Source organism: Pseudogymnoascus verrucosus (assembly GCF_001662655.1).
Source record: "Pseudogymnoascus verrucosus strain UAMH 10579 unplaced genomic scaffold scaffold_90, whole genome shotgun sequence".
NCBI classification, from domain to species: domain Eukaryota; kingdom Fungi; phylum Ascomycota; class Leotiomycetes; order Thelebolales; family Thelebolaceae; genus Pseudogymnoascus; species Pseudogymnoascus verrucosus.
The window spans coordinates 1-23,640 of NW_017263741.1; the positions used below are offsets into that span (position 1 = coordinate 1).

Below are 23,640 nucleotides of genomic sequence, written 5' to 3' on the forward strand. Positions count from 1 at the left end.
TCCTACTAATCCAATCACGTGTGCGTCCTGTAAGAGGTGCTACACTTATTGTAGGTACCGATTCCCATAGGTGCCCTTCTAAGGAGGCACCTTGCTCTACACAGGTGCCTTTCCTAATAGGCACCTTTCTTTTGCCAGGTACCTTCTAAGAAAGGTACCTTTTCCCAAAGGTGCCCTCATTAACTAAGCTACCTACAATCTCTACGTCCATTTCCTACTGCTAATTAGCCGCAAGCTATTTTACCTTATTATTCTATCTTGCGGCATATAGGTTGCATGTTTCAGCCATAACAATAATATAGTAGAAGGTATAGTACTAATAAAGAGATATAAGAATTAGTTATAGTATATAAAAGCAACTAGTATAGCTAGGCTATAGTTATAGAAAAGTTTAAAAAGTTTACTTAAGGGGGTTAGAGTATCTTAAATATTACCTACCTTAATAAGAGGATTAGTAAAGAGAAGAAGGTATAAAACGTTATAGATAAAGTAGTAGTATAGGCCTCTACTTTAGGTAATTAATTTATCTAATACTTCTTAAATAACTATAGCTCTAAGGTAATTCTAATAGTAAAGCTTAATTATAAGGGTTTTAGTAGAAGTATGCTATAGCTATAGGCTTAGGTAACTAAAATAGTATTTAATAGACTAATCTCTAAGCCCTCTATAGAAGGGGCTTAGCTACTCTTATCTACTACCCTAGAGTTAGACTACTACTAACTTAGTAGTAAGTTAGGACTATATACTACTCCCCTACTAGCTATAGGGTATAGAGTGTAAATAATAACATAGGCCTAAGGCACCTACTCCTTAGCATTCTTATACCTACTATATATATAGCCCCTCCTAATAGATCTCCTACTTAGCCTTATTATAGCTAAAAACCTATATATAATGCTAAGTTTAAACGTATAGAATTTAGAGAGGTTTCTTACTAAAGGTTTAGCTTATTAGAGGAGGTAGGGGATTAGATATAAAGATGTTATAAGTAATATGTTATAGTATTAATCTAAGTATAATATTAAGTTAAATATAAAGCTTCTATCTAAGAAATACTATCTACTTATATAGAGGTGTTATACTAATAGATCTTATATGTAATTTAGCCTTACTTCCTAAGTCTAGCCTTAAGTTAGGAGTAACTAAAATTGTTATTAGCTAACGTATTTTATAGGCAAGTTGCCTACATAGGCAAGTTGCCTACTAGAACACTAAAACACGTCTATTACTACTACTACTATACTACTACCCTATATAATGGCCCTTATTTAATTAAAACTAATTCCTAGCACCTCTTACATATATAGGAATTATAGCCTATAATACTACATAAGCTATAGCGCTTCTATTAGCCTATAGAACCTACCTGCTAACTACTCTTACTTACTACCTCTATATAGATTTAAGCATTAACCTTAGTAGTATAAAGGATATCCTCTCCCTCCTATATAGAGAGGCTTCCCCCTTATATTATATATCTCTTACACTTCCTTTCCCTCCTCTTTTTCTATTCATTTACTACTTATAGAGCCTTAACTTCTACCTTTAGTAGAGTAGTAGAATGCATTATAACCTAAGCTCCTTTAGCAAGCTAGCTTAGTACATTAGTAATTAAGCTAGGAGAGCTATTCTAATGCTATATAATGTAGTTCCTAACATGCTCTGTTTAAAAGTTAAGCTCCCTTATAGTTTAAGGAGTCTTTAAAGTCTAATTATTACTCTTAACTATAAGAGGAGTTAGAGTTCTTAAGTGTAGATTTAAGTAAGAGAGAACATTCTATAGCTTATATAGAACTAGTCCTATAGCTTAGAACCTACTCTTAATGTTCTACTCTATAAATGTAGCTTTAAATGCTTCTTTAAATGTAGAGAGAAACTTAAGCTTTATAATATAATTTAGGCTATTCTATATAAAGGTTTTAATCTAACGTCTATACATAAGCTTTAGTAGAGTAAAGCAGCTAACATTAAGTAGCTAAAGAATATATAAGGAGTATAGTAGCATATAGAGGGTAATTATCTTCCATTCTATATAGTAGTGTTAGAATTAAGCTAAGAGGTAGCTCTTATGTCCATTAAGAATAAGAAGGTAATAGGTTCTAATTAAACGACTGTTTATATGTTAATTAAAGTGTTAAATCTACTTATACCTAATTAAATTTAAAGTCTACCTATTCTTACTTAGCATAATCACCTAATTGTCTAATAATCCTAAGTCCTTATACTAAGTAGAGAGGTGATTCTATACCTTAAAAATAATAAACAGCAGGAGTGCCTATCTATATAAATTAACACCTTAGATAATTAACACCTATTCCCTATTTCTTAGCTATATAGTCTTTAGACAACTCTTTACTTCTAAGCTTATAACTACCTTTATAGTAGCAATAACTCCTATTATAAAGCCTACTTTATTAAAGTTGTAGATATCCTACTCTAAGATACTATATTTTATAACTATGTTTTATATAAGAGAAAACTACTCTTAAATTATCTTAGGATCTTTACATTTTGCTTGTTTATAGTTATACTTCTAACTAAACTTTACTTTAATTTCTATATAACGCTTTATAAAGTTAGTAGTCTAGTTCTTCCTAATAGAGCTCTTACCTCGTTTAGAGAGTAGAAGGTCTACTATTTCTTATATAGCTTATAGCTAGGGTAGGAATCTACGTAAATCTAGGTCTAGGATATACTAAACGAGAGCTAACTCTTTATATAGAGTTAACTTATGTAAGTTAGGGGTATAGTTGCATTAAGAAGTTGTTCCTTAAATTTGTTGCTATAGTGTTGTTTAAGGGATATTATACGTTTCTATAGTACTCTTAACATTCTAAATGTAGCCTTGTTTAATAGCCTTAATAGCTAAAAGTGTTCTATCTTCTTTTAAAGCACTTTAAGCTTACATTATTATAATACAATATGTTTATTCTTAGTCTATACGTTTTTGTGTTTTCTATAGCCACTTACTTAGGGTAGCCACTTATATATAAAATATGTTATATAGAAATAGCTTTAGTTAAGAGGCTAAAGTAGAAGTAGGCTAGAGTAGAGTAGGTAGTTTAATTTAATTTAATATACTATTCTACTATTCTATGTATAGGTTAGTAGTTAGGCTAGCTAAACTACTAACCTAAAAGTTAGTAGTTAGGCTAGCTAGTTAGCTAACTAGAATAGTTAGTAGTTAGGCTAGAATATATACTAGTAATATGTTTTATAAAAACCTTTATATCTAATCCCCTACCTTCTCTATTAAGTAAACTATATAATAAAACCTTTATAATATCCTAGCCTTAGGACCTTAGCATTATATATAGCTTCTTTACTTTTCTAGTAAACTATATTTAGATTTAGTCTTCTCTAGTTACATTTATATATAAAATAAGTAATATTTATACCTTCTACTTCTTATAGCCTATGTAAGGATGCCTCCTTACTTAGGGTAGTTATAGCCGTTACGTGGTGCTATTAAGACTTAGGGCATAGGTTAGTTGCAACTAACAGCCTTAGGCACATAACGTAAGGAAGCCTTAGGCAAACAGGGAGCTAGCTGAGTTAGAGCAGTTTTAGGTATTTTAAGGGAACAGCCATATAGGGTTACACCTTCATCTTTTTTATATCCTTTATAGTAGACCTATAGGATTACACTGACTTCTATCCAACTCGCACTCCTATATGCAACTTCTCATGATATAGTGCCCTATGTCCTTATAGCCTAGAATACTCTAAGAAAGAAGACCTCTTAATAGTCTTATATATGTTCTAGCCTAACTACAAATAAACCATATTTGCAAATACGCTAGCCCATTTGCAAATGGGCTAGCCTAACCACAAATATTCTCATTTGCAAATGGGCTAGCCTAACCACAAATAGTAGCAGTAGCAGTAGCACTAGCCCACTAACATTATTGCTAACGTAATCACTATCTAAATCGCTAATTTCTTACCATGTCTACTCTAACATACTTCCTTAATTATTACCCTTATAACAAAGACTATTTCTTTCTAAATAAGCTCCTATAGTTATACTAATCTATATATATAGTAGTATATAGTATACTTTGCCCTCTTATATAGTAGTACCTCTTTATACTACCTGTTATACTACTCTTATAGTACTCTTTTCCTTACTATAGTCTATTAGCTATAAATTAGATAGTAGGGTAAACATCTTATAGGAATTAGCTAATGTAGACGTAATTATAGGACCTATATTAAAAGATTAAAGGTTGAAAGTTGATAAAATTCTATATAACTACTCCTATTATTCGTGGTTAGGCCAGCCTATTCGCAAATGAGAATATTTGTAGTTGGGCTAGCCCATTTGCGAATGGGCTAGCGTATTCGCGAATATGGTTTATTTGCAGTTGGGCTAGAACATATACTAGAATAATCTAGTCTTATCTATGTTATATATATCCCCCTCTTTATATTACTTTATAATATACTATAGTCTTTCTATTACTTTGTCTACATTTAGAGTTAACCCTACTTTACTATGTTAGAACTAAAATACTATACTATTTCTTAAATATCTTAAGCTAATAAGTACTAAATTCTAGCTCTAGCTTATTACTATAATAAGGGAGTTAACACTAGGCTTCTTAAGCCTTTTATTAAAGAATTTCACCTATAGTAAAAGCCCCTTAGGCTTTAATTTAAAGTTACTAATACTAAAGGATTTCTTTAAGCTCTAGCTAAAAGCTAGAATAGATATAAAGAGTAGATAATAATAGGTATTTACTAGTAGCTACTTACCTTATAAGAGCATTATATAGCTAAATATAGGCATGTATTACATTAGGCAGTAGTAGGAGATGCTAGCTTTATTAAGAAGAGTTCTTTATTAGGTTTTAAGTTTAAAAGATAGCTCTTTGTTATTTGTTCTCTGTTCTTTAACAGAACATGCTAGCGCGTTAGGCACAACTGCAAAACAGCAGTATAACAGAGTAAGCATGCATTTCCTAGGATTAATTAAAACAAAACGATTTAGATTAAAGCCTTAGATGCGTTCTAAGCACATACACACTTGCTGCCAACGCGAGCTACGAGATACATAAAGTTAACAACCTAGTACATGTTAACAACCTAGCACATACTCCTGCCGGCTTCGAAGCTGAAAGCTACTATTTGCTGAGATGTAGAAAGTGGGTTTTGGCATAATGCCTGTACGTATAAGGGGCACTAAAAATCAATTGCAGTTGAATAAGGATTAAAGAGAAGTGCGGTTGTAGTAATAGTAATAGCTAGATTTTGCTAGGCGCTACTCCCATGGCGATTTTGTCACAAAACTTGACCCTAGCAATTATTGTCATACTAACTTAAACTCATGCATGACCTGCACATTGCAGTAGCTCAAGAGACCCGTACTGCCCCACTCTCCTCCAAGGCCACTCTCTTTGTGTCCTGATAGCATTGCCTTTGGAGTAGTCAGCGCAGTAGCATTGATAAACACGCTTCCAGCCTGTAACTTGCGGCCCACTTTCTCCGCTGCCGCTGTGTCTGCTGACCAAACGCAAGCTGCGAGTCCCATCTTAGTGTTGTTAGCCCGAGTGATCACGTCCTCAACGTTTTTCCATTTCAAAATCGGCAAGATTGGACCTGCACAGTTTTCAGTTAGCAAAAATTTCCTAACCACGCCGATCTTCCTGGTACTTACCGAATTGCTCTTCAGTTACAATTCGGGAATCTTCGGGTGGGTTGTCGACGACGACAGGTTTGATGAAATAGCCCTCGCTTTCCTCGACGGTTCCCGACCCCAGAGCAAGCTTGAGTCCTTTGGCTTCAATTTCCTTCAACAATCCTCTAAGTTTTTCGTATTGCATCCTATTTTGTATTGGTCCCAATGTCCAGGGAGCTTCGACTTCGTCCCCATCCATGCTCATTTTGGCGACCGCCTGTACTATTGCTTCCAAGAATTGATCATAGATATCTTCGTGGACATATATTCTCTTTACTGCCACACAGACCTGACCTGTATGAAATAAAGCTCCAAGTGCAACTTGTGAGGCAACTTCACCAACATTCACGTCTGGGAAGATAATTGTAGCATCGTTGCCACCACTGATGGATATTTTATATTAGCAGTGCTCTGAATGGTTAGATGATAATGCACCTACAGCTCTAAGACCACGCGTTTCATTGTTGGTGCGCTGGCCGCGAATATCCTTTTTCCAGTTGCAGTTGAACCCGTGAAGGTGACTTTTTGGATCTTTGGATGTGCAACCAGAGTGGGTCCAAGGGCATCATCTCCTCCAAGAGCCTGCACGACACCTGGAGGGAAGATTTGTTGAGCGATCTCCGCGAGTTTTAGTGCGGTATACGGAGTAAATGGCGATGGTTTGATGATGATGCAGCATCCCGCTAAAATCGCCGGGAGGATCTTTCCGAGCGATAGGACAATGGGAAAGTTCCAAGGGCAGATAGCGGCCACAACACCAAGAGGAACATGTCGTGTGGTGATGATTCGGTCAGGCTCGTGCAACACTTCTTCTGGCAATTTTAATTTTAAATTGTGCTCGAACTGATTCAAGGCGTCCTCAGATTCTCCACTGGCGGTAACCCTTGGTTTTCCAGCCTCCTTCATCAAAACATTTGTAAACTCATCGAGATACAATTCGTAGGCGCTTTGGTATTCTTTAATCATTTTGAGTCTTTCTTCGAATGGAGTTTCGGACCAGGTCACGAAGGCCTTATTTGCAGCTGCCACCGCGTCCTCTACGTCTTTGTCGGTAGCTACTGGCACCGGCCACAGTTCGGATTTCGTGGACGGATCAATGCCATGGGATTTCGTCTTCGAATCACGCAGCTCTCCGGCAACAACATTGAAATATTTATCGAACTTGACTGGATGTTTTCCAGTCATGATTACTCGCGGTATAAGGCCTGAGAGAAGAATGATATTTTGAGCTTGGGAGGAAAATTAGGCGGATTTAACTCCAATTATGGAAAAACCAGGATCGAAATATTTGAAGTACTAGGTCTATTCGCGAGGTAATGACGATCAGAATATGCGCTATAACCACTGTAACGTCTAGAGATGGGTTAAATGGATGTGGATAGAAAACAATAGAGCATTTGCTTGGTGGCATGGGACGGTTGCAGACGGTCGCGGGGAGCTCACGGCTATAGACGGACGACGGCCCCACAGCCATATACGCGTCTTTTCGACCCCGCGTCGACGTCCAAACCTCCATTGAGGGCTTAGTCGGGCAAGGAGATCCCGTGGTCTTTCAGAAGACTGCCGCTATTTTTTTTGGGGGGGGGGGGGGTTATACAAAAGAGTCCTGTATAAATTTTAATAATTGTTGATGTTAGAGATCCATAAACTGCGACTGACAGCGCTCTTACTGAAACCTGAAAACAAGAAATCTGACGCTCTGAGGCATTAATTATCGATCTTCAGTCTGTGAAGCAGCACCTCAATCCTACAAACACTGCACACGATGTCGTCTACTGCCCACCACACCCACCGAGCCCTTATCTACGACAGTCCTGGCAATGTTTCGACTAAAATCGTGGAACTCGAGACACCTGAACCAGGAATGGGCGAGATATTGGTGAAAATGTACTCCTACCTATCTCAACTCGGTGAATTCTGCTGATAATGATTCCGCCAGCACTCATACTGGGGTATGCTATTCGGACATGAGTATTATGTTAAACTCGGTAAGAATGCCATCTTTCTACAATACAACACACCCCAGTAATACTTGGGCTGAAGGGAGCTCATAGCTAACAGTATATCCTAATTCACAGTGGGAAGGAATGCATGCTAAGGTTGGCCAAGTCGGGGGCCACGAGGGTGTCGGTACAATCGCCAAGCTAGGCCCTTCCTGCGATCATGCGAATGTCAAACTGGGAGACCGGGTAGGTATCAAGTGGACTGCGTCAGCATGCGGGAATTGTGACCCATGCATGGCCGGTGCCGATGGTATATGTGTGAAGCAAAAGGTCTCCGGATATCATTGCCCCGGTACATTCCAGGAGTATGTCCTCTCACCATGTCATTATGTGACACCCATTCCAGATGGGGTTCCTAGCGACATCGCGGCGCCGCTGCTATGTGGTGGCTTGACGTCATACAGTGCCCTTAAGAAGAGCAGGGCCCAACCAGGGGACTGGGTGGTCATTGCAGGAGCTGGCGGTGGCTTAGGGCACCTTGCCCTTCAAATAGGCAGTAGATCAATGGGATTCCGAATCATCGGTTTGGACGTTGGTGGCAAAGAGGAGTTCGTCAAAAGCTGTGGCGCCGAAGTCTTCATCGATGTTTTGAAGAAGGGGGAAGGTGAGGCCGAGGACAGGGTTACAACGGAGATTATGAGAATAACAGGAGGAGGCGCAGCTGCAGTTGTTGTTTGTAGCGGCAGCAACGCAGCTTATGCACAGGCCTTGAGCTATCTAAAGTTCAATGGCACGCTTGTTTGTGTTGGAGTTCCGGCCGAACCTGTTGCAATTGCTAATGCCATACCCGGGGCAATGGTGGGGAAGCAGTTGAACATTGTCGGCAGCACGGTGGGAAATCGCAAAGAGGCAATGGAGATTCTTGACTTAGCCAAGCGCGGGTTGGTTAAGACAGCTATACGCAAGGAGAAAATGGAAAATATGAGTTCGGTTTTTCGCGATATGAAGGCGGGCACATTACAAGGAAGAGTTGTTATTGAAATAGCACCAGAGAGTTAGGCTAGAAACAGAAGCATGGGAATATAACGCAAAGCCATTCAACCCTGTCATATAACTTATAGCAAATCCTGTCACATAATTCGGATACTCAACATCCTACATAATATTACAGTTTGCCAACCTAGAAACCTACAACCACCGCTATTACAAAGCTGGCTTACTAGATTCATTAATGATGAGCTCTAATAATTACATTTTATCACTACTAAGCTAATTACGTAGCAGTGTGTAAAGGCCCACTATAAGCTAACAGTTAAGAGGTGGTTTCAGGAATATCATGAGTTCCTACTTAACTATAATATGGAGTCACACTCTTTGTAGAGCAACGCGCCAGGCAGTTAATCAGGTCTAGAAGCAGCTTCGTGGTTCTGATTTTGAGGCCAAGAATCAAGAGCGCCTCGGACAAAGAGGGTAGCAGCTCTCAAAAAGTTGACCACGTAATTCTTATACGGGACCAGAATCCAATACTAGACTTCGAAGCTCCAAGCGATAGCAAGAGCGAGAGTTGGAGTGGAGGTAGGGGTGGGTGTAGGGGTAGAAGCGAGAGTGGGAGTAGGTACTAATCGTCGGTGTTCGCACCGACCACCTGCGGGTGGTCGGCGAAAGCAAAGTGAGACGTGTCAGGTACATAACCGAGAAATGGTTCCTCTACAATTTTGTATGCAAATGATTTGTTCTTTAATGTCAATACCACAACCCCTATTATAACGAATACAATGCAAGCTGAAAACGAAATATCTGCTAATCCAAGAGATGAAGCCCTTAAGTTCCTGTCTAAAAACCCCTCTAAAAAGCTAACTACAGCAGCTCGAATATTCAAAGTAAACGCTAGTTCCCTCCGTACAGCCCGTCAACGAGTAGCGAAGCTAAAGAGCATATAGGGAGGACATAATAAAATACTCTTAGAGGCACAAATTAAGGCAGTCTACAAATATGTAGAGGACTTATATCATGTAGGATATAGAGCATTGAAACAGATGGTATTCACAGCAATTTGTCATTTACAGTCTACGGAAATACCATTAAAGCTACTACCTTCATAGCGGTAGTTTCAAGGGTTTATAAAGGTACATCTAGACCTATTCTAAGTTATTAAAACTAAGGCAATTGCTTAAGTACGCGTTACATCGCACAATATTTCTACTGTTGAAAACTAGTTTTTAGAATACTTAGCTTAGTGTACACAACATAATATCTAGCTATAGGATATTTATAACTTTAATGAGACTAGATTCTAAGTAGGGGTAGCACTAGGAGAGGAGGTTGTTGTTCTAGCATATATAACAGAAGTTTGTACAAGTCTATTATCATTAAGTTAGTTGAATTTAAGCTAACCTACTTAAGATGTATGTTCCTATGGCTAAAAACCGCAAATCTGTTATAGTGATTAAGTCTATCTATGCTATTAGAAAAGAGCATCTACCTATAATTATTATATAAGGGCGCTAGCATATAGAGTCCTAGTATAATAAGAAATTAAGTAGCAACGAATTAGTCTTACTTTTAGACTTAGGATATATAAATAGCAAGCTTACAATAATCTTTCTAAAGCACTTTATAAAGCATATAGATGCTAGCCCTAATAAATCGAAGAAAGTGCTTCTTATAGACAGTTATATAAGCTATACGACTCTAGAATTTGTCTTATAGGCTACAGAAATGAATATTCATCTATACCCCTTTCCATTACATCTTACTTATATAATGCAACCTCTTAATGTTAGTGTTTTCCAACTATATAAACACTAGCATAAGAAAGCTGTTCAACATGCTATATAAAGCTTAGATATTAATTATAATATAGCTTCATTCTTTTGTAATATAGCTAAGATCTGTATGAACACGTTTAAAAAGGGAACTATTATAAGAGCCTTTTGTAACTCTAGAATGTAGCTAATTAACCTAAAGGAAGCTCTAAAGAAAATGAAAGTATATGCTCCTCCTAAGCGTCTAGAAGATACTTTAGAAATTCTAAGAACACTAACAAAATTTATACATTTAGAACTTAAACTCTAACACTAGTAGGCTAAAATACTAGACCTACTCTCTAGTCCATTAGCTTAAGAGTGGAATTCCTAGGCACATAGTATAGAAGATATGCTTGCATATAGAGAGCTTGCAGTCCTACAGTATAATTTGCTCTCTATAAAAGTTGCAAATCAATAGAAAGCGAAGATTAGAAGTCGCTCTGTCCTTTAGACAACTAGTGGTCCTTTAACAGCTAAAGATACATAGAAAAAGAAGGAGGACAAGGCTAAAAAACATAAGGAATTACAGGAGTGGAGTGTAAATTACAGATCATAAATTGCTTTAAGGAAGGTTAAGAAAGCACTTCATAAACGTAGAGTAGAGGCACGCAAAGTAGAGCAAGCAAGAAAGCGTTAGATTAAGAGCCTGTTAAAGGCAGATTAAGAGATTCCTCCTAATTTACTTGAGCTAATTCTAGACCCTAAGAAATTAGCCTAGGAATCGGAGCTTTAGGAAGAGGCTACCTCTCAATTGATTTCAACAATAGGCTGGTCACAGTTGTAGGTAGACGAAGATAGGGAGACTGGTTTTATTAGATTTAGTAGGTTGGACTATAAGCTTAATTTAGAAGATACTTTAGACCCTAGGTTGTTTTGATATCGCAAATAGCCTTAAAAGAATTAGTAACATTCAATTAAGAAGTAGAGCATTAAATAAGATAGTAGTTGTACTGTAAGTTGTATTATGAGTCTATCTTAGTTGATGCGTCTCACTTTGCTTTCGCGTCTCATTTTGCTTTCGCCGACCACCCGCAGGTGGTCGGTGCGAACACCGACGATTAGAGTGGGGGCGAGAGTAAGTAAGAGCAATGATGTGAGAATTCATTGAGATAACGAATCTAACGTGCATCCCTGCGTCGAGGGACGCACCCCGTAACGGGACAAATATTGAGTACTTTGAATTTAATTGATTCTAAATTTATAAATCCATTGGAAATTACAGTACTTTTGAGTCAGCCATATTGTGTGGCTCATTAAGGGTGTGGAAGCCTGGTCATGTGTGTGGCGTAGACTGCTATGCGTAGTGTATGAGCAGGTTTCTCGAACTTTCTATAGGGCAGGCGCGCGGCAGCGCGCTAGTGCCTTGTCACTGGACCGCCGTCACTCGTCCCCTTCACAACACCATCACCACGGTAGGCTTGCAGATCATGGTGATGTCCCTCGTTCTACCCTCCACTCAGTCTTGCGCAATTCCATGACTCTCCGGAGAGTGTGTTTGGGCGGAGCCGGTTTCGAAGTTTACTGTACTTCACTATCGGAATGGGCGGCGGGGATTTTACTTTAGATTTCAAAGTTTACTATACAAGATTACTCTATACATTGGATTTAATGGCAGTGTAGCAGACGCCGTTTTGACAGACAGCCTGTTTTCGTATTGCAGCACTATGATGATGGGCGACAGTATGATGAAGTATGATGAGTGTTAGCCAGTATGATGAGGGGTGACAGTATGATGAGGTCAGACACGATTCGATTGGCGTATTTGTACGAGCCAGGTGCTGCTCATTATAAGTAATGCCACCTACTCCTCCCAAAGAAGCTCTCCTCTACCCATACGTTGACTTTCTGAGTTATACGGAAAAAACTTCGCAACCCTCTCCTTACACATCTCTCTAAAGTAATCTACCAACGAGTTCTTCGTTACCATAGGTCCCTTCTTTAAGATGGGAAAAGAAGAACGGCTTGAGACCACGGCAATCGGTGCAATAGGTGTCGGATACAACACCTTCTACGGCACTGCCATGAACAATGTTATCGATCCTGCCACCAGTGGTCCCGTCCAAGGTGCCTTTGAGCCGCTGGTTCATATCTGCACTTCAAGGCAGGATGTCATGAATGCACTAAACATCGACGCTTCTGTTTCAGTCAATAGCCCTGTAAGATGATTGTCTCCTCTGATAAATCCTCTCTATGAAATTTATCTTACTCATCCTAATGATCCCATGTACCCTCGAGACATCCCACAGCAGCTATCTTTGCTCATGTCTTATTCAACTCTTGAGACATTCTAAAACAGTCATCTTTGCATTCAAACCGTGCTAGAATATCAAATGCTGACTTCCTAATCATCTAGTGGGGATCTTTCGACGATAGATTTAAATTCATGAGTCTCCTACAGATAACCACCACTACTGTGGTCATTTTGGTCGAGGCCACACTGAGAACCACTACCACTGTCACTGGAGCCACGTTCAATGACTCTTTTAAAGATTCCCAAACGCTCTACAAACAAGGCGGAGATTCGTACGTTTCATCAATCACTTCCGGTGGGCAGTTCCTTGCTGCGTACAGTTTCCGTGCCTATGATGAGGAAACATTCGAATCAATCGTCAATTCTGCCGACGCAACATTCTCTGGATTTTCCACCCAGTTCAGTGCAAACTTTGACACAGAAATACAAAGCATCACGAACACAGCGAGTGTGGCGACCGACTTCAATATGAAAGCCATTGGGTTCACGAAGACCCCTGTTCCTCAAACAGCGAATGAACTTGTGCCCTTCGTACTAAACTTCAACACCGTTCCAATGGACGCTCCCCAAGTCCTGGAGTTTGGCACCACATGCTACACCGCCTTAGACGACTGCCCGCCAAACTTTTCCCAAATCAACGCGTATAAGCAACAATACACAGAGTCGCCTTCCATGCTCGTCGATATTGATTATATGGCAGAATCGAACCTGAACATCATCGCGAACATTGCTAGTATATACGACAACTATTCCATGCGGTCTGCGGATCCAGATTTCTCCACCCATGTGACGAACACCCAAGCGATCCGGGACTCGATCGCGACTTGGCGACGTAGTGTCGATAAGGATCCTACCAATCCAAATGTCCTATTGCCAACTATTGACCAGACTCAACTTGTGGTTCCGGTTGCGCAATTCGCTCTGGTGCCAGCATCTTCAAGTCGCGAGCCCCGTACTGGTGTTCCTTTCGGTGACCTACTTGAGAAAGATATTCCAAGGGGGGTGCTACCTTCCACGATCTCTATCCAGTCTGATGATAATTGGGTCACCAAGCTGGCAACGACATACACAACGAAAGATCCAAATGACCCACCGTTTGTAAAGACGAATGGCCACGGAGAAACTGGAGGCCTCAATCCAATTATACAACTGGGGCCGGGTGAGGTAGTTACTCAGATAGGGGTCAGTTGGAGTACGTTCACGAACCTCGTCCAAATCACAACGAACCGTCAGCCAACTATCACCTACGGACCAGGTGTTAACCCAATACAGACATGGAGTCCTCCGCAAAATGGTTGTTTCGTAGGATGGGCCGGCATGTGTGGGACTCTCGTCGACGCTCTGTGGCCTGTTTGGGCCGTATTCTACCCGGCGTCTTGGGGTCCTAACCCGCCCGACATCACTCACAGACTAAAAAAGGGTCTATCTTACGCCCGGTCTAAGGGCATGCCCACCCTAGACAATATCCTCGCCATCATTGGTGGATGGGCAATACCGATGTATCCCACCCTCCGCCAAATCTACCCGCAGAAAGGTGGCTGGGAAGGTTGGATGCAAGTGAACATTGCTCTAGGCTTGACTCAAGGGTTCCCAGATACGAAGACTTATCGGGAGCAGTCCGTGTGGGACGGAAGTAACGAGCGCGTTGACCTCCTCCTGTTGTGTGACGGTGAACCAACACAGATCGTCGAGTTGAAGTGCGAATCATTCTATCAGGACAACGGATCCGGCACGTTCAAGACCTTTGTTAGGGCCATGAAAAAGGACGTAGCAAAGATCGTGGTCAATGGCGATGCCCTCAATCCTCTATACAAGCCGGCCTTATGCTTCGTCATTGGTCTTACCATGGTGGATGAAGTAACGAACTACGCGCTGAACACGACAAGTTGGATCCCTTATCAGGACGCTATTCGCCACACCAGGCTCATTGAGGCTAGTGGGACCGGCCCAACATATGTGCCAGCACTATGGCTTCACTACGTCGGCTATTCTATTACAGATAAAGGTGTCCTCCAAGTCACCTAGAGCTTTACCATCTCTTTTGTATGTCTTAAGACCGGAATCGTGCCATCCTTTACTACCACTAATATGCAAATATTCTAGTACTTTAAATACAAAATATGTTAAGAAAACAGGATATAGATCATATCATGCGACTATAGTTAACTACGTGATTATTCTGTTGGAAGTTCAGGGGAAGGCCGTGGGACTCTCGGATTTAGCTTTGTGCTGTTCTACATCTTATCACCCTATTGCGTCTGCTCGTTCTGTGTACCCGAAGGTGAGAGCCGATGCTGAGTGTGAGAAAGCCACCCAAAACGCTCCGAAATCCCACGCGCACAGACTTGTCGTGATTGAAAGTATCAACTAAAAGAGAAAACGGCCGATTTTAGCAGATGTTGACTACTTTTTACTCCGCTCAAGAGGGTACGATCCAACTCAGAGTGTATCGGGAAACCATAATTTTTCGGTAAGGCTTAGCAAGCCGCCACACAGCCACACCTTTATTACCAAGTTACCAAGGATCTTTAATCGCTTAATTTAGAAGTACGAACCCATACGACGACGTCGCATAACACAGCACTCCCTAGTCACTACATGGCTGAAAATGATTTTTCAGCATCGTAGTGAGGCTCAAGAACCCAGATCAAAGTGTTATATGAGTTTAAAAGGTGCAAAGAGCTAGTGGTGGTGCTGTAGGTCGAGGGGCTCTATTATGCTTCGAATTGACGCACTCCGCAATTAGGCGCGAGGCGACGACGTGATCGTAACTTTCATAGTAGCTACGGTTTTGACTGTTCGGGAATAGCTATACAACATGGCTAACACAAAAATACTAGAATTTTCAATAGATTCATAAATTTATTATCAATTGTATTCAAAGTACCAATATTTGTCCCGTCACGGAGTGCGTCCCTCGATGCAGGGATGCACGTTTTATAGCTTCTATATAAATTACTATGAAAATGTATTGGTGGTCGATTCCAAACCGCGCAGTCGCTTCTTCCAACTATGAGCGAAGCTATATTTGGTCACGACGAATTACAACCCAGTAACTTATGGCATGCCTTGTCTAATATCGATATGCTCATTCAATCCCCATGCCTGAGAACTTGAATCGTGAACAGTAGCGCGTCGCATGTCCCTCCTATACTTTCGAAGGAACGGGCCGCCAACAGCTCGATGCATAGTACACGTATTATCCCAGATAACCAAATCACCAACTGTCTCCCATAAGATTTCTATGGTATTCGAGGATTGCTCTGCAGCTGTCAAAAGGCGGTTGATAAGAGCTTTCGACTTCTCAGGCTCCAATCCCTCAATGTGATGTAGATGGGCTGCGATGTAAAGATTCATCCTACCAGATGCCTCATGGCGCTGAACAAGTCGGTGTCTTCCCATTGGATATTTCTCGGGATCGACATTGGCGAAAAATTCAGGCGCTGCTAACTTTCGGGAATGATGAATTGAGTGACATGCGATATAATCCTTAGAAACGAGTTCTTCCCTGAGGTCTTCTGGGAGATTGTCAAATGCTGTACGGGTATCAGCAAACCCCGTATGGCCTCCCATTCCTGACGGAGGGAGTTCGTGTGCTAGTAGAAGCGAATAACCTGCTCGGCGGGGGTTAAAACTAGAATCGACATGGAATAAACCGTTTCCCTGTATTTATTATCTTAGTTATTGAATACCCTGGTTGTTGATGTGAAGGTTTACCTTATTTGCCTGGCCTCGAGGGGTGTCTGGATCTAGAATCGATCCGTCCATATCCACATTGCTAACATCAAAAAGCTCATTGTATTTAAGCCGATGCTTGCGACCAGCAGCCGTGTATGGTGTAACGTCGTCAAGCTCTCCAAATTGCTTAGCGAAAGCAATGTGAGATTCGTCGTTGAGGACTGTAGCGCGGAACACCACAACTCCGTACTACAACAAGACGCCAGTTAGCAGATGATAGCTTCCTTTAGAAGCAACCAAAAAATGTCGCTAGACCCTACCTTGGCAATTGCAGCGTGTAGCTGACTGAAGATTGCCTCAGATAATGGGACGGAGAAGTCCACACCAATGATTTCCGCACCAAATGTAGGATGAAGGGGCTTGATTGTAATAGCTCCAGGAGAAGAAATTTCTAGAGAAGGTGAATCCTTTATAGATGATGTATCTCCCATTTTGCTGATATTAGAATCTGGCCGGCTGGATATGAAAAATGTGTTGGAAACTCAAGACGAAGAGCGAAGATTCGTTTCGGTGGCTTGTATCCAGAATTCGTTTAATCATTTGCACCTATCTATATATTCAACAATCCAGAAGCTATCCTGCGTAAACCCCAGCATTTTACGTCATATGATATAGCTCCCTATCTGTCGATGCGACACCGTCTATAGCCGTATCGAACCTGTGAAATGCATGCTCGTTTGCTATAATGTAACTAATCTTTGCCTTGTTTCGTATAGGCCATGCCTAGTACCTCGCTTATTTTATGTTGCCCGGCGCTTGTGGATTTGAGATTCCGCAATCTAATACGCAGGGCAGATGATAGCAAGTTCAAGTGGGTCAAAGGAACCGCGGAAATGCTTTCCGATTCTTTCTAGGTTCGCTGCCTGTAGTCGGCCATAAGGCAACATGGACACGGCTAACTATAATTTGCCGAACCAAGAAAAATCAACGCTATTAGAGTGGGGACCGGGCTAAGTGAACGCTGGCTGTACTCCAATAGGAAAGCGGGGCATGTGGGAGGGATGGTTCAAGATGGCTACAGACGGTTGTAGATGGACTTCAACATTCATCATTTATGGAGGTATAGTGTCGGGTGAAAATGGGTAAGGATTCGGTTGAACGTAGTTCAATCCGAGAGCTCTAAAGCTCAAAATAACAGTGGATAAAACCTGGGGTAGGAAAAAATTGATCGTTAACCGCCGATCCTCAGATTCTACCCCAGATTCTACCCCAGATGGCCCCACAGACTTTCCCAAATGATGCGGCGTAATCAAGCGCAAGGAGGAGTCCGCGTTCTCTACCCCATAACGTAGGTGGAGGCCAAATAATTTCGAAAAGATACACATCAAACTGTATATTTAAAGAAATTCCTGCTGCACAATTTTTACTCGACAAGTTTTATATTCCATATTCTATATCCTTCTCTAACTAACTGAGAGTTTTAACCAAAGAAATTTCATGGGTAAAACCTGCAACCATGATCACCAACATCTATATGATCACGGCCATTGCAGTGGTTGGCGGCACCCTGTTTGGTTTTGATCTCTCGTCAATGTCAGCCATGTAGGAAGAGCACGAATATGGACTGACTGCCTGCATTGTACTGTACTGACGAGACCACAGCATTGGAACAAACCAGTATAAATGTTATTTCAATCACGGTCCACATGGACAACCATTTGATGATTCGCCCAATTGTTCTGGTCCTACACCACTTACGCAGGGAGGCATTACAGCTTCAATGCCCGGAGGTTCATTCATTGGTTCTGTAGCTTCAGGCTTCATTTCCGACCAGTTTGGTCGCAGAACATCGCTCCAGATTGGTTGCGTTATTTGGTTAGTTAAAGATTCATTCCATACACGGCGAAGTATACTTGTTCGTCACATTCTGTCCCTTTATTTATTATCATTCAAGGTTACTCGGAAGCACAATTTCTTGTGCCGCACAAAATATTCCTATGCTAGTCGTTGGCCGGTTTATCAATGGCCTTTCCGTTGGGATATGTTCCGCTCAGGGTCCTGTCTTCATTGCCGAGCTCTCCACCCCAGCTCGCCGTGGTTTAGTTGTGGGCACACAGCAATGGGCTATAACCTGGGGTATTTTGATCATGTTCTACCTCTCCTACGGTTGCTCTTTCTTCGAAGGTACAATAGCATTCCGACTTCCGTGGGGCTTACAGGCCATCCCAGGATTGTTACTTTTTGCAGCACTCTTCTTTGTCCCCGAATCTCCTCGGTGGTTAGCCTACAAAGATCGCTGGGAAGATTGCCATCAAGTCCTAGCTATGGTACATGCCAAGGGCGACCTAACTCACCCCTTTGTTGAGCTTGAGTTACAGGAATTGAAGGAGGCCTGTGAATTTGACCGCAATAATGCCGATCACTCGGTTTTTGAACTCTTCCAAGGAAAGATGTTGTGGCGAGCCCACATTGGTATTTTCACCCAAATATGGTCTCAGCTCTCGGGTATCAATGTTATCATGTATTGTAAGTGTTTTCGATATTTAGAACCCATCTGCCACATACGATACTAATGACGGCCATCCAGACATCACTTACGTTTTCGCAATGGCTGGTCTATCAGGCAATGCAAACCTGGTTGCATCATCTATCAGCTACGTTATCAACATGGTAACGACTATCATCGCACTTTTCTACGTGGACAAATTTGGACGACGTTGGCTACTTCTCACAGGTAGTGCCTCGTTGACTCTCTGGTGGTTCGTGTGCGGGGGAGTAATGGGAGTATATGGCTCCCCTGCGCCTCCAGGAGGCGTGGACAATATTCCCGCAGTTAGCTGGCAAATTCATGGAGCCCCGTCTAAGGCTATTATCGCTTCTTCATATCTCATCGTCGCCTCTTTTGCGCCTACGTGGGGTCCCGTCTCTTGGATCTATCCTCCTGAGCTCTTTCCGCTACGACTCCGTGGTAAAGCCGTCGCCATATCAACCTCGGCTAACTGGATATTTAATTTCGCTCTGAGTTTCCTGGTTCCAATCTGCCTTGAAAGCATAAAGTGGAAGACTTACATCCTGTTCGGAACATTCTGTGCCGCAATGGGACTACATGTCTTTTTCTGCTTTCCCGAAACAGCCGGGAAGACTTTGGAGGAGATCGATTCCGTGTTTGAGTCCAGAACCCCACCTTGGAGAACGCATGTACAAAGTCAGACGCCTGTCGCCTCCAATAAGCTCGAGGATATTGAGAAGAATGTTTCTCCGGACACAAAAGATTCTATGCGACCCGAACCTGTTTCGCAGATTGAGGACGTGAATTCGAACTCTTAGCAAATTGCTTGACTGCAAAGAGGTTACAGCCCCCTGGCTTGAAACCGTTTCAGTGATTGTGTGAATATCTGGGAGATGGGTGGTCGTGAGTGCAGGTGCAGGGTGTAAGGGTGGGTGGAAGGATCAGCGTATCCAATTTATTTCCTGGGGGTGTTGCGTGTATTTAAATATGGCGTAAATCCATACTGGTATAAAAAGAAATATACCTAGGCTGGTTAAAATCAAAAGTGCGAGATTTCCACGATCGCCTCGTAATCCAGACTAAAAAAAAGGATCGAAACGTCAGGTTTGTGGGGCAACTTATCTCATAAATACCTAGGCTGCTTAATTAGTGGAAGAAGAGTCACATGTACTACATCGCAATGAGAAAATTTGCTAATGGAGTTACATAGTAGGCAGGTATGCAATTGAGCCGAAGGGGGTTATAGTTATTGCTTGGTAATTAATCCTAGCTGCCAGGAAGCTAGATTATCGGTTCAGTTAGCGGGCTTTGCAAACGACAGCCTTTTATTCTGTACTTAGCAATGAGTGCCATTTGGATCATTAAACATATAAGGCTTTCTAACATTCGAGACAATTACAGACCTTGAATGGCAGGTATATTGCGCGTAATAATTGAGACAATAAAAGGAAAAGAGCTATAATCATTTAGACAACTCTGCATTAGTTACAATTCTCTAATTGGACATTTTAGTACTAATAGTCAAGGACAATGTTTGTTCTTAAAAGTACAGTCGTCTTATTTATTCAGTAATTAGCTAGTCCGCTAAAGAAACTATTCATCCAAGCGTTAACGCCAATGCTTGCATCCGTACCACCCGTGTCCATTTGCGGTGTACTCATGTCTGCCAGCCAAGGAAAGAAAGGGTCCAGGATACCGTCATCTAGTATGGGCAAAGCCATTTCCTTTCGGAAAGCGCTATGATTGCCGTTGTTGTAGTCATCGTGAAAAGTGGTTTGAGAATTCATAGGCTCAGATGGGGCTGACGGCTCCTTATTATAATCCATCCGTTGAGGTTCGCTTGAAGCCTCTCCGGATTTTCCACAATATGGAGCTGACGAGCCGGTCTCACCGGGAAACCAAAGAGCTTTCAATAGACTACTATATCGGTATCCATTGTGAGAATCATTTGTTGCCGCCTCTTGTAAGATAAGAATATATGTGTAGACGAGGTTTCGAATATCAGCTTCTTCCTCTTTGGTTGAAAAAGCTCCGAACGCGACGGCTTTGTGTAAGAAAACTGCTGAATATATTGTATAGCTGTACTAAGTCATTACAAACGTCCCAAGTGTGCCGACTGGCTAATCTGTAGTTGAAACTCACATATAGAATCGCGTTGGCATGTAGCGGACATGCACCGTAGGATCTGTTTCTGTCATAATAGTGATAATGGTTTTAGCAGCATGCGTTGCTTCGAATATATAAGCTCCGTCGGTCGAGCCCATGATACCCCGCGGAAACAAGTTGAACGAACGGTCTGTATTGGCTGTAGCGTCTTCACGGCATGCCCTCGTTATAAGTGACTGAAATGAGAAGGCGTTAACATAGAGTCGAACATATTCATAAACAATCGTCAGAGTGCTTTTCAATTTTGGTGACGCATTCAAGCTGCCCCAAGTCTCCTGCCAGATGGATAATGACCGACGAAAATCATCGAGGTATAGGTTGTAATCACCCACAAGCATTATTTGGGCAGTTCGTGCCTTGGATGAGTAGAGCACGTCCTTGACGTTGTGCAACAATTGAGTGAGTTCAATCGTAGCTTGTAAAACAGAGGCATAGCAGTGTTCAGAATCCTCGGTCAATTGTAGACTGGGAAAGTCGTCGGCGGTAAACTTGGTTGATAAAGATGGTCCACGCGACCAGAAAGATTGGCCCATTCGAACCGATATTTGCCGATCGGCAATATAGACAACTTGTGACGGTCAGAATTCTTTTCAAATATTCAACGGGTCGTTAGAAAACCTACAGATCCATGCTAAGCGTTTCCTATCTTCCAGTTCCCGAGACTCACCTGGCACTTTTTCGCGGAAAGAAACCAGGTCTAAACGCAGGAGATAAGCGTGTCGGACTGCTTGGCCGATCAAGGACCAAGCCATGTTATCTTCAGAAGTACTGAGATTTCTGTGATGTAAACCAGAAGAGCCGACGCCATCTCGACTGCAGGTTAGCCAATCAGACAAAAGAAGTAGGCCCTCGACTGACCCTACTTGCAAAGTCGATGGAACAGCTAGGACAAGATCTAACATTTGCCGCTTCAAATAACACCAGCACTGCTGATAAACATTCAAGAATTGGTTGTCGTCTTTGCTTGATATGGTTAGGATGGCCACAAGCAGTAATGGCTCTTCGATTGCCGTTGTACTAATATTGAAGGGATCAAGCACTTTCTTTGATGCCAGTGGTGCGAACGGATGATAATTCCGCGCGTAACTAATGATGGTGGCAACGAGTTAGACGAGTAAAAAGAAAGATACAAAGCAGGAGCGACAATAACTCACTGTTCTAGCAATTGACTGGCTGTGGCGACACCTAGTACGTGATTAACAAGATATTCCGCTTCGGATGATTCTGCACAGGTCGTGCTCAAATGGCGTTGGGTCGTCGCCCTTCCCAAGTCACGATTGCCGCCGATGCTCGAGCTCGAGGGTGGGATGGCAGCCCCCACATTGACCCTATCCTGAGAAGAATTGATCTCGCTCGTTGCGATCCTAGACAGGATTTGGAGAGCATCGCCCGGATTATTTAACTCGGCATACATGGACGCATGGGAATGATTGGAATGTAACGTCTGTCCTGTGTCGGATATACCAGCTGTTAACGTCCCCTGATCTATGTGATAGTCGGCAGCTGGGGAGGGCGATCCATTTGAGCTGGCTGGTGTTGGTTGCCTTGCCTTGGATGCTCGCAGGTGGGAGTAATTCCCTCCACGTCGCGAATCGGCGGCTAGGCATGTCTCTCCCGCACGAAAACATTCGAAGCAGGGTTGATGGTCACCTGAACCTGTGTTGTGGCTGTTGTTGGAGATTAGCGACGCCGATATGGAGGAATTGCAGCACCAGGGACACCTCACTCTACACATCGCAGCTTTCGGCGGCGACAACGCTGGCAGGCGCGATATCGCCGCAAATTTTTGCTGCGCGTCATCCGGTATTACTCGGTGGAGCCTTGAGATAGTAGGGTGGGTTAGACAGATTACAGTTCTATCACTGACGCCAATTGATAACAGGGGCGAGGTAGCGTTGTGGTGAAAGCTGTCTAGAGTTGAGATTGAGGTTGAAGCAACGGACGACGCTCACTCCGCACGGCTATAGACGGCGGTCGCCCCCTCACTAGGGTGGGGCGATCCTGTCCACATTCGGATGTGGAGCCTTCATACCCCAAACCCCCATACGAGCTAACAGCCCGCAAAAGGCGGGGTAAGTTAGTGGCGCTGTTGAATAAAAGCAATATTGGCCCTGGAACCACTTACGCAATTCAGCATCTAGGTATCAGGTTTCTACCAACAGAACTCACAAAGTCATGTCATCACCTTCATGGCCGCCTAAGAAGACGAGGTCGATGGGAATACTAACGGGGGGGGGGATTAAAGGGGCTGGGACTGTCATAGGTTGTAGTTTAGGTCCTGTATTACTTCTCCGGTATCGCGTGCACCTAATAGCTGGCCGAGGAAGTTGACATATTTACTGCTTAGCCTATCGTACAAACCCCCTTACTATGCCTACTATGATACGCTCATATTAAAATTCATCTAGACCACTTCTTCTAATTTTCTAGGTTGAGTCCCTATTCTACACATCCTCCTCTTAGGCGGCAGAATAGCAGGATTAAGTCCCCTCTTGCTTTAATTGCTAATATTAGTTAGTGCTTCGACTAAGGCGTTCACGAATGAAACAAGTGCTGTTATAGTAGAGAACATTAAGAGTTTACTAGCATCTACTAGGTATAATGCC

General features: G+C 42.2%; 6 protein-coding genes across 6 annotated transcripts; 3 read left to right on the forward strand and 3 right to left on the reverse strand.

Moving 5' to 3' along the window:
* Positions 1-5,266: 5,266 nt before the first annotated feature.
* Positions 5,267-7,042, reverse strand: VE01_10617 (uncharacterized protein). Its single transcript, XM_018280010.2, has 3 exons — positions 6,120-7,042; positions 5,660-6,063; positions 5,267-5,601 (listed from the first exon to the last, which is right to left on the reverse strand). Exons 1-3 carry the CDS (start codon positions 6,863-6,865, stop codon positions 5,312-5,314), a joined length of 1,440 nt encoding a protein of 479 aa, XP_018125118.1. The 5' UTR covers positions 6,866-7,042; the 3' UTR covers positions 5,267-5,311.
* Positions 7,043-7,338: 296 nt separating this feature from the next.
* On the forward strand, positions 7,339-8,682 carry VE01_10618 (uncharacterized protein; the record flags this gene model as incomplete). The annotated part of the gene is made up of 3 exons (XM_018280011.2): positions 7,339-7,567; positions 7,620-7,668; positions 7,759-8,682. Exons 1-3 carry the CDS (start codon positions 7,446-7,448, stop codon positions 8,680-8,682), a joined length of 1,095 nt encoding a protein of 364 aa, XP_018125120.1. The 5' UTR covers positions 7,339-7,445.
* A 3,584-nt stretch (positions 8,683-12,266) lies between these two features.
* Positions 12,267-14,889, forward strand: VE01_10619 (uncharacterized protein). Its single transcript, XM_018280012.2, has 3 exons — positions 12,267-12,586; positions 12,784-14,724; positions 14,785-14,889. Exons 1-2 carry the CDS (start codon positions 12,374-12,376, stop codon positions 14,704-14,706), a joined length of 2,136 nt encoding a protein of 711 aa, XP_018125119.1. The 5' UTR covers positions 12,267-12,373; the 3' UTR covers positions 14,707-14,724; positions 14,785-14,889.
* A 684-nt stretch (positions 14,890-15,573) lies between these two features.
* On the reverse strand, positions 15,574-17,186 carry VE01_10620 (uncharacterized protein). Its single transcript, XM_018280013.2, has 3 exons — positions 16,680-17,186; positions 16,399-16,608; positions 15,574-16,344 (listed from the first exon to the last, which is right to left on the reverse strand). The coding sequence occupies exons 1-3, from the start codon at positions 16,848-16,850 to the stop codon at positions 15,739-15,741; spliced, it is 987 nt and encodes a 328-aa protein (XP_018125124.1). The 5' UTR covers positions 16,851-17,186; the 3' UTR covers positions 15,574-15,738.
* Positions 17,187-18,004: 818 nt separating this feature from the next.
* Positions 18,005-19,834, forward strand: VE01_10621 (uncharacterized protein). The gene is made up of 2 exons (XM_018280014.2): positions 18,005-18,885; positions 18,947-19,834. Exons 1-2 carry the CDS (start codon positions 18,357-18,359, stop codon positions 19,684-19,686), a joined length of 1,269 nt encoding a protein of 422 aa, XP_018125125.1. The 5' UTR covers positions 18,005-18,356; the 3' UTR covers positions 19,687-19,834.
* Positions 19,835-20,403: 569 nt separating this feature from the next.
* Positions 20,404-22,954, reverse strand: VE01_10622 (uncharacterized protein). The gene is made up of 5 exons (XM_059464167.1): positions 22,761-22,954; positions 22,189-22,701; positions 21,657-22,120; positions 21,011-21,602; positions 20,404-20,947 (listed from the first exon to the last, which is right to left on the reverse strand). The coding sequence occupies exons 1-5, from the start codon at positions 22,832-22,834 to the stop codon at positions 20,434-20,436; spliced, it is 2,157 nt and encodes a 718-aa protein (XP_059319224.1). The 5' UTR covers positions 22,835-22,954; the 3' UTR covers positions 20,404-20,433.
* Positions 22,955-23,640: the final 686 nt, after the last annotated feature.